This window comes from Buteo buteo, chromosome 3 (assembly GCF_964188355.1).
Source record: "Buteo buteo chromosome 3, bButBut1.hap1.1, whole genome shotgun sequence".
In the NCBI taxonomy this organism is placed as follows: domain Eukaryota; kingdom Metazoa; phylum Chordata; class Aves; order Accipitriformes; family Accipitridae; genus Buteo; species Buteo buteo.
Window position 1 is genome coordinate 31,725,990 of NC_134173.1, and position 17,069 is coordinate 31,743,058.

General features: G+C 39.8%; 1 protein-coding gene across 5 annotated transcripts in view; it reads right to left on the minus strand.

Moving 5' to 3' along the window:
• Window positions 1–17,069, minus strand: part of NOL4 (nucleolar protein 4) — a 195,030-nt gene that overhangs the window by 72,216 nt on the left and 105,745 nt on the right. For all 5 annotated transcript variants that reach the window (XM_075023231.1, XM_075023230.1, XM_075023228.1 and 2 more), the window contains one exon: window positions 9,086–9,369. In XM_075023231.1, coding sequence (XP_074879332.1) covers window positions 9,086–9,369 — 284 coding nt within the window. The remainder of the gene's footprint in view (window positions 1–9,085; window positions 9,370–17,069) is intronic.

Below are 17,069 nucleotides of genomic sequence, written 5' to 3' on the forward strand. Positions count from 1 at the left end.
TATTGCTGCCCCATTATATCTTGCTTAATTTACCATCAAATAGTATTTAATCTTCCAAGAGCAAGATTTGCTCTCAGTCTTTTTCTAGTTGGTAGAGGAGCTGCATATGTGATAACAGGAGAAGAAAAAGCTGCAGTGAACCATTTGACCTGGTAGGACTTCAACACAAATTCAATTTCCTTCCTAAGAAAAAAAAACAAAACAAAACACAAAAGCAAGAGTTAGGGATTGAAGCTATTCACTGTAACAAGGCCCAGCCTTGAAGGTATCTGTCAGGAACAAACCCTGGTTGAAGTCAACAGGAATTTGCCTGAAAGGTACAGACTTGGGTTCCCAGGCTGTTGAGTTATAAAAAGTGCTTGGCTGTAAACAGGGAGGGAAGTAGTACTTTCAGACACCTTACCTCACTCCTTGCAGATGCACTTGATAGCTTTCTCTCTTGTCTGAACAGATATCCAGCCACTAAAACCTAGTTGTACAAAGTCCTGCATCCCCTCCAGGTACAACTGCTTCTGTTTCAGTATGAGGGACCAATGACTCCAAAGGTGAGTGTGAATGAGGATAGACAGCTGTATCTGTGAGTAATACACATGCAATCTGGAATCAACAGCACCGCTGTCTGATACTTGACCAATGTGCACTTGTCCCTTTGACAAAAAACTTCTGAGAAAATTTATAAAAGGTCACATTAAAAGTTATCCTCTTCTGTGCCAGTTTCACATTAGCTGGGATTTCATACGCATATGGGGCCAGATTGTATTCTCCATTACAGATATGTAAATCTGGAGTAGCATCATCAACTTCAGTTTAATTGATCTGGATTTACATCATTGTAATGAACGCCCTGCAGGAAACCAATTTCATTTTCAAGAGCTTTCACTGAACATGAAAACCTGTTACTAAATATATTTCCAATGGGAGGAATTAGACACAGAACTGATGTTATCATAGACAAAGGACTTTGATGAATGTGACTGTTAAAGAACGCTAGAGCATTCATATTTTCTGACAAACACTGCACTGATTTTTTCATGCACCTGTAGTTGTCTCTCTTCATAACAACGTTACATTTAGCCATTTATTATGGGTAACCCCCAAAATCAGAAGATTCAAGTCTGGAGAAAAAAGTGCTGTATAAATTCAACTTCTTTTTCATGGAAAAGGCTTATTAAACCATTAAACTAACATCAACTTTTCAGTACCAAAAAGCTTCTCAGTGGCCTATAACAATTCCTCTATCAAAGAGCAGCAAAAAAAAGACGACCTTTTTTTCTTCATAGAACTGTACTGCTTTCTCCAAACAACCAATAAACTGACCTTTGGAGCTAGAAAATTGTGATTTTCTCAGCTTTCTCATTTTCTAAAAGTAGGGGAAAGTAAAGCCAAGGTGTTTGATAAAATGGTAAAGCAAAATATAAAGGACTCAGTCTTCACAAAGAAACCAACCTATAAAACCCCTTTGTATGAAGCAGGAATTAATAGGGAAAGAGAAAACAGGCTAGTTTGTCTAACTTTTGTGTAGGTGAGTGGGTAGGCAAAAATGAAGAGATCACAAAACTTCTTGCATACACTTTTTGTTCTCCTTTCTTTAATGTTCTCCATGCATATGAGAAGGGGCCTATCTCCTCCCACTGTAGTGCATCTATCTCCCAAGGAGCTGTCAAAAACACTGGTACGCCTGCTACCTTTGCACAAACCTGAGCATAACAGAGAAAGACAAAGATGCATACTTCAACAGAACCTTTGAGCCTGACTTCACACACCAAAGATGTGAGATGCAAACCAAAAGATGTTGTAGCCTTGTATCACCTACACGTGATGGCAGCAGGGGCAGATTTCACCTTCAGTTCACTTCTTTTATTATTTTTACTTTTGAGTCTCAGTACAGACTATTTCCAAGGATGTAGTGAAAAGCAGCAATGACGGAATCCATCAAATAACAGTTAAGGCTTAGCTGAAAGAAGTCACCGTCCTCTCCTTGGTGCTTGCTTGGAACAGTGGAAGCAGGCCGGACCCTTGTGGAGCTGCAGGCTCAGTCTGTGCTGATGTCTTGCTGCTCCACAGGGTGCGTATCATGCTGGCTTTGCATTCTGCCCCAATCTTCTGTAGTTTGCTCATAATCTACTATATCACTAACTGTAACATTTCCTGCCTATACCTTTCACCAGACTTTGCCTCCCTCCTCACAGGTTATTCATTACAGTAGCAAACAGAATTGCACGCTAAGCCTCTTCCTAGTCATAATAATAAAGCCATAAAATAAGGCTGTCAAACACCTGGACTGCAGACTCTTAAGATATTTGCATTAACAAAATAGCAGTCAGTAAGATATGGCATTGCTTTAACACTTTCTATCTGACTATGGAAACAAAATAAAATATAACAGTTAAAACAAAAAAATCTAGCTTCCTCTTACGCCATACCTAGGTAGTGAGATCCAACTTCAAACAAGAGAGATGAGTGACAAGTTCTGTGGAGAGGATGAGTTGGAGTCAAAAACTCCTTTCTGAAAGGCTTAACTAACTCCTAATCCAGATTCATTATCTGTAACTTGGGCACTTGGCAGCATAAACTAGAAGCACAAAAGGGTATTTTCTTTGTACCAAAAAAGCCAACATGCAGAGTTTAGTGGTATCCTCAAAAGTGGAGGAGACACTTCTGTCTTACCCTTTTCAGCTTTCCTTCCTGCTTAGAGCTGAGGTAACCATATCGTATAAGCACCATATGACAATGCTCCAATTCAGCTGAAAGCTACCTATGCCACCTGAATATAAATAATGATGATGAAAGAAAAAAAGAAATGAGAAATGTTTTAGTTATGAAGTAAAAAAAAGAAACAAAAAAAAAGAAAAAAATAAATAATAAATGTCTCCAACACTGTTCTTCAACACGCCAAATTCCCAGTCTGCAGTTTACTTCTTGCTTCAAGTAGATGCACACCTGTTTCACATCTCATTAAGAAATTTTTTTAATAAATTACTTCTTAAGTGACTCAGTAAGCTACTATTGGTCTATATAAAAGCCCACTGTAACTCCTGAGGACTCCGCTTGCTTTGGAAAGAGCATTTACCTATATAGTCTTATACTTATACTCTGAGCATTTCCCCAAGCAAACCTGCAGACAAAAATAGAGGCAGAGGGGAACTAGACAGACAGTGACATCACATGCCTCAGACACGTCAGATGTGATGATGTTCACCGGATATTAGGAATGACCTTTCATATTTTACTAAGATACAATCCTACCTTTAAAAAGGAGAGTGAGAAGGAAACACATTGAAACTCTACCTTACTCCTCAGAGATGGTGTCTATCTGTGGCTAAATTCATGTGCACTTTTGGAAACCAGCTGGATTCATGATGCACCAGCAGATTAGGACAGTCTTATCGGTATATTTGTATATTCAGGTCAGGCTGCTTGGATGGTTGTGCCCATTTCCCTTCAGTAATGATGAGGTTCAGCAAAGCAGATGTTACAAGATTCTACAGCTGGACTAACTACCGAAGATGACTAAAGTTTTAACTAGAGCAGTGTGCAGGAACTTCAAATGACCCTTCACCCAGGATCTCACATGTGCTCTGGCTTTCAGATCCCATGCAAGGTTACAGTTTTTAAATACCTTCTTAGAGCAGGACATGTCTTAAAAGTGGACAACCTGCCGGGCTAACCTGCTGTAGTGTAAAATGCATCCATTACAACACCAGTTTGAAGTTGCAATAGTTGGGAGTAAACAGCCCCTGGCAATGGCCCATGACAACACCACTGTTCTTTCTTTACATCAGGCTGAAGAAAAAAGCTTGAGAAACACGTCAAAAGCCCAGCATTAAAGGAGTGACAGAAAGTAAGATCTTCCATTTAGAAACTACATGAAAGCTCTGCCTTGTTGTGAACCACTGTAACTATAATGACATGCATGTTAGAATGCAGTATTATAATTAAAGGTCACTGTATGCAGCAATCATTATTTACTGTTCTCTCCTTTAAAACTGTGCTTTTCTTTTCAGACTTAGAGAAAAATTACTTATCTTGTGCACTTCTCCATGCAGCCAATTACACACTTGAGCTAAACATAATGTATGTTAACTTAGCCTTACCATACAACCAGAGGGCATGGAGGTGTCCAATTTTTCTATCAGAAATTTTGTCTGGTAGAAAGAAAGAAGACATTAACCAACTGTCCACATTTAGTAGGTATCTGGACAAAATGGACACATGGTGTGCACCCTCCTTGTCACCTCACTTTAATGCATCTCCTAGGCATTCGTGATCAGTAGTACATGTTTCTATCTGGCATAGCCCAAAGAGAAGTTTTGCATATTAGGAACGTCCTTTGCAATACAGACATAATGAACTATATATTAATCCAGGTAAAATACATGGCACAATATAAGTATGGCTGGTTAGCTCAAAAACCTGTTTTCCCATACCACATCACAATAACCTTGTTATCCAAATGCAGAAAAGACAAAATAAGTTAAAAGGAATGGGCTTTCTATATTTCATGAAATAAATTATGTGGAAGAGATAAAGCTATATAATAAGTTTTCAAAATAAAATATATGGTCTAGGAAAAAGCAATAACACAAGAATGAGAAATCAAAAATCTCAGTGTTACAGAGACTTCACCATGGTCATACAGAAACCCAGCAGTCTCACACATAAGTATATAATGATCTAAAATAATTTATATGTGCACTTAACTATTTGGTTTCAAAGAACTGCATTTGCAGAGCATTTACAGGTGAGTATTTTATAAGCTTTTCGTAGTACAAAGACCCAGCCCTGTTAAGGTAAATTTATGTATACATTTCTGCAGCTATTCAAAGTTTCACTGACTTCAGTTTAGCACTAAATGGCGATAGAAAGTTCTACTGCATGAACATCTGAGTCTTACTGGAGGATCAGTTCCCTAATATCAGCTTAATAAAAGCATAAAGTATATATATACACATAGACATATATACATACATACTTACATATATGTATTTAAGACTATGAAAACCCATTTCTTCCTTGCATCACACTTTTTCAGTGAGCACTAAAACATTTTGGACCAGATTTTAATGTTATGTTACAATTTGGCAAGTCCCTCCACCACACTCAGCATGTGGTCTTTTTACACGGAGAAGAGGCTACCACACATACTTACTGCCTGAAACTGAAGATTCAAAGAGTAAAGTTACACTGTCCACTGAAAAATCATTCTTGTTTAAAGAGTGTTATCAACATCAGTTTTAAAAGTCATATTCTGAAGTGACTGAACAGAGCATTCTTTACATAATATACCCTAGTAGTTTGAAAAGTTGAATTAAAATTTGTTCACAGGGTTGTCTAATCTCCAGTTATTCATCAGTCTTTTCAGACAAGAAAACTCGATTTATTCTTCCCAAAAAACTACATTTCTTACAAATCACTGATGACTTCCTCTGTGTACATTAGAAAGGCCTGAATTTAGGGAAATGTTAAGTATCCCTGTTTTGACATCCCAGACTCTTTCCCAGAATGACACCACTATCTAGCAAACTTTACATATAGCATAAGCATATAATTGGTTCAGATAGGTATTGACAAGATGGATATTCTAAAAATTGAACTTCCACAAAGAAGTAACCATTTTCAAAAAACATTTGCCTATTAGCTGTCATATTTACAAAGAAAATATTATGGGAAAACTACCATTTTTATCTCAGCTGCTTCTTCATATTTCTGCAGCATGTACAAAATCATCAATCAGAACTGTATCATCAAATGGTGGGGCTCACCACTACACATGTAAAGGAAGTATCATTGTTGTAAACAGTGTTATACAGGCAAATACCTATAATATAGTTTAACAAAAGTGCTTGCTTCCAGAAAAAAACAAACTCCCTTAAAACATCAGTAATGTTTTGGCTTTTTGTGGCTAGATTCAGGTCTGATGTGTTATCTTTAAACCTAGTGACAGGTCAGAATGGATACAAGTTGACCAGAGAAAACATGGCTTCAAACTTAACAAAACATATATGATGCAGTATCTAAAAAGGAGACTCAGAGCAGATCTTCCCAGCTCCAGCCCTTTGCCTCTGGGTTTCAGAGAGTCCTGGACATCTCAAGCAAGTAACATCTTCTGCAGGCTGAATGGGCCATTGTAGAAGCTGGAGGAAGCATAATGTATTACTTCCTGCAATGCTAATCCAATAATTAAAATATATTTCCCTTCATTTAGAAACCAGATGTTTTCTTCACTAGCTTCTCACATAACTTTTCTTAGTTCTTTGCCACATAAAGATACTGCAAGAATACTACATTATAAGAAGTGGCATATCAATTTGATATTTGGTGAACACTGCAGATTATTTTTCTCATGAAAGAAATGGTTACAGGTTACGCTAAACACATTTGCTTACCCATCACTACCAGTGATGCCATTATTCAGGTCTAATTGTGTCTGCTAACTCTATAATTGTGAATGGCTGGAGGTTAGATGCTGAGAGAGCACTGGGAGAATTCCTAGATGACTTCAAAAAACAATGCACGTATTTGGTGTATTCTGGGTAAAAAGGATATGTGAGATGTTGCTCCTGGTAAACTATAGTATTCTGTTAACCTTACTTGTTCGTTATTTTGTTTCCTTCCTGGCAGAGAATTAGAGTTCTGGCTATTCCTTGTGATATCCTTGCCCAAGTGCATCCAGCGAATACTGCACACAACTAGGAGTTTGATCTTCTGCATTGTTCAAGATTAATCAGCTCAGTAAAGGCCAGAACGCTCTTCTGGAGGGACCCAGTAATCTGACTCACCAGGAGGAGGCAAGAGGATCTTCTTGATCAGGTCTAGGGTTTGTAAAACATTCTCTGACTCTTTAGCCTGTACGTTACTGCTCAAGGTAAAAGAGTAGTAATGATTTATATGAATGTATATGTACGCATATGAAACACTGAGATGTTGTACAGTCCCATTCTATTCTAATACATTGGGTTTGTTCCTTCTAAAAATATTCTATAACTTTTTTTTAAATTTAAAAAGTAAGAGTAGAATTCATCTGTAAAATATAAAATGGGCTGCAAAAGTATTCCTTTACTGTACACTCAGCTTACAAATCTCTGACAAATTTTTGTTTATCCCAGGAGTGTGTTCTTCCTGAAGTCTTCACTCCATATTTAATAATCTTTGCTGCATACCTAATGAATCATATACTTAAATGAACTGTAAACATCAATATGAATTTCACTAGGACAAAGAGGGGAGACAAATCTGCATACTGTTGGCAGTATAGAGTGGGTAGGATGACAGTGAGTGATGAAAGACTATATCAATGTGGGGGATGATTCAGGCCTCTTAAAATTTGTAGAATAACAAAGAATGAGATGGCTTTGATTGCCATCTCAATTCATTACAAGCAGATTTTTAACACTTCTTGATACCATTTTTTTGCATCTGAGTTGGAACTGATTAAAACCAGAAATGTGACATTAGACTATGTTCTTGTCTTGGCTATAAAGGAGTTCCACATTAAGACTCCTCCCTTTCTTCACCAAGCTTATTTGTGTATTTGCAAGAGTAATGGCAGAAACAATGTACCTCAGGCAAAAGAGCCTGTGTGTCTATCAATATTTGGGTGGCTGGCTTATAAAATGTTCACTGGAACAATGTGCCCTGAAGCAAATGAAGATACTGTTCATATGAGCCAATTTGGGACTCACTGTGCAACAAAGTACTGAGTAAATCCACCACTGGAGTGTATACGCACTCTGAGACTAGATCTATTCAGAACATTATCACTAAAATCAAAATTTGTGGAAACAAAAATATCCCATGCAGATAAACAGGTTTTCATAAAGATTTTATGGAGAAGGTTTTGGGATACATGATTTGCTAAACTGGAAGGCCAAGAAAGACAAAGACTAACAATCTCCCATTTGGTCAGCCTTTCTTCTACCCACCAAAACCAGACACTTGAGTTAAAAAAACATTCCAAGTTTTTATTTTTACTCCACAAGCAATGAAGACAGGAGTTAAAACTTTAGCATAAATAAATGTTCTCTAGACATCAGTCATGTACAGTCTCCTTCTGGCTATACCTAGAAAAAGTGATTTTCTGTATCACTCCTATTTCAAAGCCCTGCAAAAAATGTGATCATTCAAAGTATATATATATTTTCAGGTTATTTTGTAGTGGGCTATTGAAAGCTAGTAACTAGCATTAATAGTATTTGGATCTAGTACGGACATCCTATTATTGCTGCAGTAAAAGTGTTAATCCAGTTGGGAGTTATCAGATAAAAAACAAGAACTTGTCACCAATAAGGTCAATAGGTAAATTCTGTGATACAGGCCATTTCTTCACCCTCCCTACAGTATGCCCTCATGACAAACACCTTCCTAGAAAGCTAGCTACCTAGTCTATAGGATCTGTCTTTATCTACAATATAACCGCCCTCGCTTCTCTGTACCCACATAATGGAAACTACAGAGAAAAGCCCTCAAGGGATTACAGCTTCTTAAAGCAAACTTGTCAGTTTTAATTCAGGTTAGGTGCCTGCATAACACAAATAATCAGGAAGGAACTAAATCAGTTCCTTTCAGATGTTGATAATTCACATGTAGTAATTCGCTTGGGCATACGCACTTAACATTCACATGGATTCATTCTACAGATACGTAATACATGTAATGAGATGGTCATCTATAAATATACATAGATATATGTATCTCATTATATATACATATATATATGTATTACATTATATACATAGTTTAATATATATATATTTCAAATGGATAATGTAGACAGTTCTCAATAAATGGACTGATAAAATTCATGCCTGGTGGAGAAGTGCACTGTTTTTTGTCAGTGTGTCAGCACAATATTATGCCTATATATATGTATTCACCCATGTACATCCACATACACTTAATGTACGTATGCATCATATATGTGTAACAGAGCATACAAATCTATGTATAGCATTTGAGTAATGATGTGACAAACATTAGACACATTGCATTAAGTGCTTAGCTGGGAATAACCTCTGGTTTGGCCTCACAAAGCTTTTCCTTTTCTAAGCTACACACTTCATATCTGGAGCATGTGGAAGCATCTTACCTTGCTTCCATTTTCTCTTGCCTCCCGTTCCATCTTGAGATCAGAAATTAGGAGAGTCTTGTATTTGTTCTTTCCATTACTGCTGTGATCATCTAGTCTGTATTCTGAAGTCAGCTGAGCAGAGAGGGGACTGTCACTCAGGTTCAGAGGCTGCTCATCCTGCTCCAGATTTGTTTTGCCATTACTGTTGGTTTCTGCCATCTCCCTGCAGTGTGTTCCCCCTGAAGCATTGGAACTGTGTCCCACGGTCTCATTGCCATTAAAACTCTCTGCGGCTGAATCATCTATTAAAAAATATATATTTTCAGTCACATGCCACATCATCATCTCTGTCCAGTTCAAACATAATTTATACCTTCACAATGTTTTTCAAAATAGAATGAAAATGGTTTATATTACTAGTACCAGTACATTTCTGCAAAATGTGCATACACACTCCTCCACGTTTTCAAGTAAAAACTTTATGTAAATCCATAAAATATTACTAAGTTAAGGGAAATTATCTGGGCTGACACCTTAGTGTCACTGTGTACACAAGAGATAAGTATCACAAAAGATTTTAGGGACAAAGTGACAAAGTCTGCCTTAATCCATCTGTCTGTCCATATGTCTATGGATCTATTTAGATTCTTATACCATGCTCATTACTGCAGTATTGCATATTTCTGAAATCAACAGAGGCGCACATCGTAGTGAGAGAATCTAGTCCTCAGGTTTTAAGGGTGCAGAGCAGCATATGTCATATCCGTAAACATCCTCTTGCACAGATACAATGTAAATACATCTGATGTAACCACTGCTGGCCGTAAAGATTAACTGGAAAAGTTAACTCCGGAAACAAAGATCATCTCTTCATTTTGTTCAGGGGCTTGTTCACTTTGCTTGTTCATTGTGTGTCACAATATATTTAAAAATATTGCTCAATAAAGGACTAAATTATCAGCCTGAAAGTTACATCTGAAAACTCTGGATGTGTTGCTGTTACCCCTAAGATTTTACAGCTGAAATGTATGATTAATATGTGTTTTCACATGCTTATGGGTTTGTGTATCCCGTGTTTGTCACCACTGGAATTTGCCACCTGTGCTACTACTCAGCCCTTCTTTACTACTAAACAATCTTTTGGCCAACAGGCTATCTAGTAAAACAATTCATCCTTCCATGGATTAAATGGCAGCAGAATTTGACCCTCAATTTGCTTACTTCTTTTGCTCTAAAGCACCTCTTTTTTGGTGACTGACTTACACAGTTTTGCTAATGGTGCAAATACCTGCCCAGGGTTCTACAAGCCTATGCTTACTGCAGACAGTGAAGCTGGAAACAAAACTTGGGGGTTAGCAGCCAGGAATGTGTACAGATTGAAACTGGAGATACAGGATGAGATAGACCTTAACATATCAGTACCTTAATACACCATCTGCTTTCAGGCCCTTCTAAACAACTTCCATGGAAAAGAAACAAACACATTTATGGACACGTGGAATTCAATAAAAACATCAGGACACATTCTTTAAAGGATGTGCTCAGAAATACTCATGTTTGAAACTACATGATTAATCAAATTGTTGACTCCCTATCATTAATACAGTAAAAAACAACTATTCACCACCCTCAGATCAGAATATAAAAAGTGAAGGAAATATTGTATAAATGGGTAATGATTTAATTCAGTTAAGTACTTGGAGAGCCATAGACAAGCCATCATACATCAGTGGTTTGCTTGCTGTACTCATCCAACACTTTTATGTCAGAAAGTATACAGGACTGGGCACACATTCTGAACATATTTTCTTTAAATTGCTTTGATTTGTAAACCTGTAACAAAAAAAGTTTCATGAAAATACATAATAAAAAGAATAATTTAAATGCTTTTATTTAAGGAACATTTTTTGGTTTTATAAAATGCTTTATAATTAATGGCTGCAATAAAAAATAAAGGTATGTTTTGGTATGTACCACTTTTACATTACCTTTTATAAATACAAATGTATATACAATAAAAGACATAACGTTCCTACAATAAGACTTTTAAATGTGTACACCAACCAACTTGCAACAGAGCAATGGAAGAGTTCTGATTTAAAAACCTGAGGCTGCTTGAGGATTTCAGCTACATAAATGAGTAAGGTGAGCAGGATTTATCCTTAATAAACTTTCTATCATGCCCTGAGACTTATGTCTTACAGGGGATAACATATTAAAAAGGTTAAAATTCTAAATGCAGTTTCAGAAATAAATAAATATGCAATTTTATTATTCTGAACTAGAAAATGGCATTCTAATATAAAGTCTTTATTTTTTTTTAAGAAAATAGCCATATTTACAACTCATCTTAAAAGCTCTGAGATATCAGAAAGAAATCCAGATTTCTTTATTTAAGACAGAAACACTTTGGTTACCGCTGATTCATATTTAGGACTGTTAACAGATAATTGGCTTCTTGATTATCAGTTTAACAAGTGACAGTTAGTTTCAAATTAATTAAATCAATTACTGAATTGGTCACCGAGTGAGGGATGCTCCTCCCTTTGAAGGGCTCAGAAAATTCCCTGCTGTTGGCAGCAGAGAGAGAAACAAGTGAGTAGCCAGAGGATGCAAAGAGCCACCTAAAAGCTGGGGGCACTGCCTACTCTGCAGCTCACAGGTTTGATCCTTAGGGAACTTCTGCATGCCGGGACCCGAGTGCCCCGGGTGATACAGTGCAGAGGAGCCACTACCAGGACATAGATGGCTAAATGGGAATGATGGAGTGGGACGAGAGCTGTGCATAGAGCCGGATCTAGGAACAACAAAGTCCAAAGCAAGGCTGTTAGTTTTGGCTTGTAATCATAAGCAATAATGCTTTTATTTCTTTGGTGGGTTTTTTTCCTTGTATGATGAATGGTTGACAACTAAAACTTACACATGTGTGAGAATGTTACAATGCAAAAGAAAAAAAGAAAAACCCAGCTTTTTCTATATTTGTTCTAAAACATAACCATTGAAAAAATTCCTATGCTGAGTAAATGTGATCAAGCATTATAATACTTTGAAACAATTATACAGTATTTACATGACTTTGGCTTTTCTTAGCTAAAGCTTAGTTACTTGATGGTAAATCTCAGTTTCTACTCTAAAGTCAAATACCTGCTTTCACAGTCATTTAACCTTGCTTGTTAGAAATGGGAACCATTGTTTGTCAGGATAACGTACAGGAGAACGGCTACAATGCCTGTAAATCACGCTTTTGCCAAGTAAATATAAATATGTATTGCCATAAAATAGATCAAGAAAAAAAATAGTGGTTTAGTGCTAGTAGTTCCTTACAGATGTTACCAAGGTAACTAAATTACAAGGTTTAGTACATTTCTCATCCCTGGGCAGCTGGTCTTTTTTTGCCAAGAATAAGGCTACTCTAAAGCAAGAGTTTCTCATGTATCAGAAACACAGAGCACATCAGGAATAACTGGGTTTTGGGAAAAAGGCAGGAGGGTCTGGCCCAGGAGAGGAAAGGCACATTCACCATCGGATATGGGCAGCCACGGGCCCAACAGCTCCCAGCCCTGCTCGCGGACGCTGGGCCGAGCTACCCCGCTCCTGGGCCCGCAGGGCCTGCAAGCACTCATGGCCGCCACACAGCTGCCGAGGGGCAAGGAGACCTGTCCCTCGGACCACCCTCCCCAGTGGCGACTGCCTCTCCGGGGGGCAGGAGGTGAGATCTCACCTCCTCACTGCTCCCGGCGTGGCTGGCGAGCGGGGGCTGCACCTAAGCTAGGGCCTCGGTAGCAACCAGCAGTTTGCTTGTACAGTTTTCTCACCTTTATTTATCACAACACCTCAGCAACAGTAAACTGCTAATGCTGAAAGTCTGTTCTCTTACCAAATATTTTTTTCCTCCATCCTGCAGAGGCAGAGGTGTAGCCGCTTGGGGAGAGCTCTGCGCAGGCCCAGGGAAGCCGAGGCTTTGCCCAGCTACGGCCACCGGCGAGCGCGTCTCCAGGGTGGCTTGCCAACAGCTCCTCGTTCGGGAGAGGGACACCACTAACGGCAGGCACTGAGGGGGAGAGGCCGGGGGCCCATCCCTGCGGCAGCGGAGAGGCTGCAGGAGCGCAGCTGGGGGACGTGGTGGCGGCCCTGGAACCCGCTGACATGGCGCGGGTGGCAGTTGGGGGCTGCCTGGGCCCAGCCCGGCCCCTGCCCCTTGCCCCTGGCCCCTGGACTTGCCACTCGGGCCCGGCAGCACACGCGGGGCAGCAGCCGTTGACACGCTGCAGGGCTGCCCTCCTGCAGGAGGCCGAGCAAACCTCAGTGGCCCTCCCTGGGCTCGCTTTGGCAGCGCCGCCGGTCAGCAGACGCTCCAGGCTCCCTTCCCACAAGCTGGCTGACAAGGGGCAAAATGAAACTCCACTGTGGTCAGCCTACATCTGGGTACTTGGTAGCAACTGCCCCACTGATGCAAGGACAGCTGTTTTCAAAACATGCCTCTTGCCTGAACCGCCACCGCAGGGCAGGTTTTGAGGGAAGACCTCCAGGGAAGCACACCACAGGCGCTGGGAGCTGAGAAAGGAGGGAGCAGAGGGCTCCCCTGCCCCGTGTTGGGTGTCGGGGCAGTCACGAAAGAGGCTGTGGGATGAGTTCACGTCTTCATCACCTCCCAGGGCTGCCACTATCCACAGGCATCAGCCGTGACAGTGCATGATGGCCTCATCAAATGCTGCTGCTTACTTGGGACAGGACACGTCTTTAGGAACAGTGCAGTTTTCAAACCCTTACCCCAGCACACTGGAAGACTGGAAGCACATCTACAACCAGTTTTATTGCGTAAGCCTGAAAAGGGCGAGTCTGACTGCAAAACATGTATGTGTTTCACTTCTCAAAAACAGCCAGCGGGTGCCTCGCCTATGCAGAAATCCTTCTCCAGGGATTAAAGAGCGTCACCCCTCAGAGAAAGACTCCAAGAGCAGAGGGAAGGTACCTTTGGAATGGGCAGCAGCCTTCTTGCTAAAGCAAGGAGTACTGTCCAGGCTTAGGCATGGACTTCTCACTCATGGACTGATATTTCTTAAACCTCCTGATGCCAAGACCTCCTTCTCCTGCCTTTGCAGAGAGCTCCACGCTGATCCTCTGCTCTGACCAACACCCTTTGGGCACCTTCAGTCCAAGTACTCTCCCTGTTAGGGGTAATTCTCAAAACAAGAACTGCAGTAATTTTCTTACTTCCAATTAGTTTCTTATTATTCATCACATTGCATTAGAGCTTCCAGCTCATCCTTCCAGATCACCTTGAGGCCAACTAGACACAAAGTGACACCAGCTCCATTTCTGCACACTTGAGAAGTCCAGGCTCCTGCCTGAGAACTTTCCAGGCTCATTGCAGTCACCACTGTGTTATCTTCTCCCCCGGCTTTTGAAGGAAACTTGGAAATGGTGGAAGAAAAGACAATGCAAAGTCCAAGAAAACAGATGCTCCGAATATGAGTATTGATTCTCAGAACTGTTGCATCCTTCACTTCAATTATCTGCCACAGACATTCGCTTTATCATTGCCTGAACTTCCGCCAAAACTCAGTTTCTCTGTATTTAATGCCTTGGATTCTGCAAGGTGATTTCCATGACAGTTGACAGTTTAAGGGCACTCAGATTTAGAGCAGGAAACCCGGTCTTAATTTATAAGATTACATTCTCCTACCAAACTGTCTAGATTTATGAATGGGCAAACAACATATATTGCTAGAATTAGAGATTCTTCTGTTACAGGTTAAAATACAGTTCTTCCACCCAGAGAGAACTGTCTTCAGACCAGGTATGTCAAATGCTCAACACCATTCTCAGTAAGAGTGCTTTCTTAAACCAAAGCAAGTTGCAGCGTGCACAAAGTCTGGCTGGAATGACTTGTTCCTCAAACACCAGTTTTCTGACAGCAGAAATCTGAACTCTGATATAAGTGTCACTGAAGTACTGTGAATCTCAAACCAAGGTGTATATATATAAACTCCCACTTGTCTCCTTGAGAGAAAAATCTCCAGATGTTTTAAAGGATCTCTTGCATTACTCTTAGTGATCAATTTCGTACTATAAATCACCCAGACTTTTCATATTCCTTGCAGGTAAGGCAGGAAGGAGTCAACAAGACATTCTACATAGAGACAGATCTCTGAATATATCCTCTCCCTCTCTCAAATTAATTCTCAGGCTAGAATTCAATTAATATTTAGAATATACTTAAATAGTTTATACAGCTGAGATTTCAGCTACCTGAAACTTACTGCATATTTTACTAGTCAGTAATACATAGTCTTGGCCTTCAGCTCTAACAGCAGTAGTGTGGCACAGTCCTACAACCATACAACCACATGGAAGCTCAGATCTGCTGAAAGGACAGATGTGGTGATGGGTCAGGGAGCTAAGGAACCCTCTCATTAACACCAAGAATGAAGCAAGACCCCCATGATACCAAAGCAGCTCTAACACAGCTCCCTTTTTTGCCATGAAGCAAGGCAGACAGCCTACTTAGGAACTAGACAAAAAACGAGGGAAAGGCAATTAACCTTAGAGCACCTTTGGCTCTTCTGAGACATTCTGACTACATGAGGGTGTACCACAAGCCAAAACCATTCCTGGTGATAATGAGTCTGATTAATCACACCAAATGAACAAGGCAATTGTTGGGGCCACTTTTTTCATTCTGCTCTAAGAAGTGGAGATAGGAGAGGAACACGTCTGCAGCCCAAACAGACACCGATGCCTGCAGATCCCAAGGTAGCATGCACACAGGTTAAATGGATATTTTTGGTGGGTTGCCTGCCTACAGAACATCTCTGAGAGCAGCAGTTACTGTAAGGTGAGTAACTGTTCTTTCTAAAAGGAGGAGATTGGATATGAATGAGCTGAGTGGGATGAGTGAGACTGAAGCTGCTGGCTGTGCAAGCGCAGGCTGTCACAAAACCCACTCTTAAAGATTGTCTACCAAAGTCCTGTATGATGAAGGTTGCTTTAATCTCTTTGGGCTGGATACCACCAGCCCAGGTCTTGCTAAACACCACCTTACACCCTTAGCAATCTGATTCATTTGAACAGGATCACTTGCAAGAGACAGTATTGCAGACCAAAGAGTGACAGACTCCAGACAGTTTTGAGTTACTGTGCTGTTCTCTTTAACCTTTGGCTTCAATATTGCACATGTTTTATTTTTCCTATGTTAAAATACCACTTTAATGAAAATAACATGCTACATAAGCAAATATTTAAAACTGTTAGTTACATTCCTTCTGTAATTCCACAAACCCAAGGCACGCTCGCAAATCTTCCTAACAGGAACTATTGAAAAAAACGCTCTACTGGTGGCAACTGACAGCAGGCAGTTTTGGGAGAGGAACACCATAAATCAGATGAAAGGTGGTATAGAGTGCTGACTCACAGAAACTTCTGTAGTATGAAATAATTATAGAGATTTTTCTAAATGAACTGATAAAAAGGTGAGGTCACATTTCACTCCCACCATTTTTCACAAGGACCGTTTAATACCAGTTTGTCACAGTTATGTATTTGGTTATGCTTCATTTACATCACAAGTCATGTTTCAAGCACAAGTTCAATACATAACAAAAGCTAGTCAAAATCAACTATATCTATTCATCTTCTCCATTCCCTTTCATATTATGACAAAGAATAGAGGTTGAATTAATTGGGGTACAAAGATAATTTCAGACCCTCTATTATTCCCTGTTTCATAAAGCATAAGAATGGCCATAGTTGGTCAGACAAAAATCCATTTAGTCCAATATCCTATCTCCAGTGGTGGCTATTAGGAGATGTTTAGAGAAGAGAATAAGGCAAGCATATACAATTCTTCCTCCTTGGGGGATTGCTAAGCCCTTAATAATTTTCAACTCATGGTCTTTCTGAGCTGGATGTGGTTTCTAGTAACATACTGATGCTCAACAGATTTCTTTTCCATGCAAATATCCAGTCTCTCTTTGAACCTGTGTAAACCTCAAGCACCCTT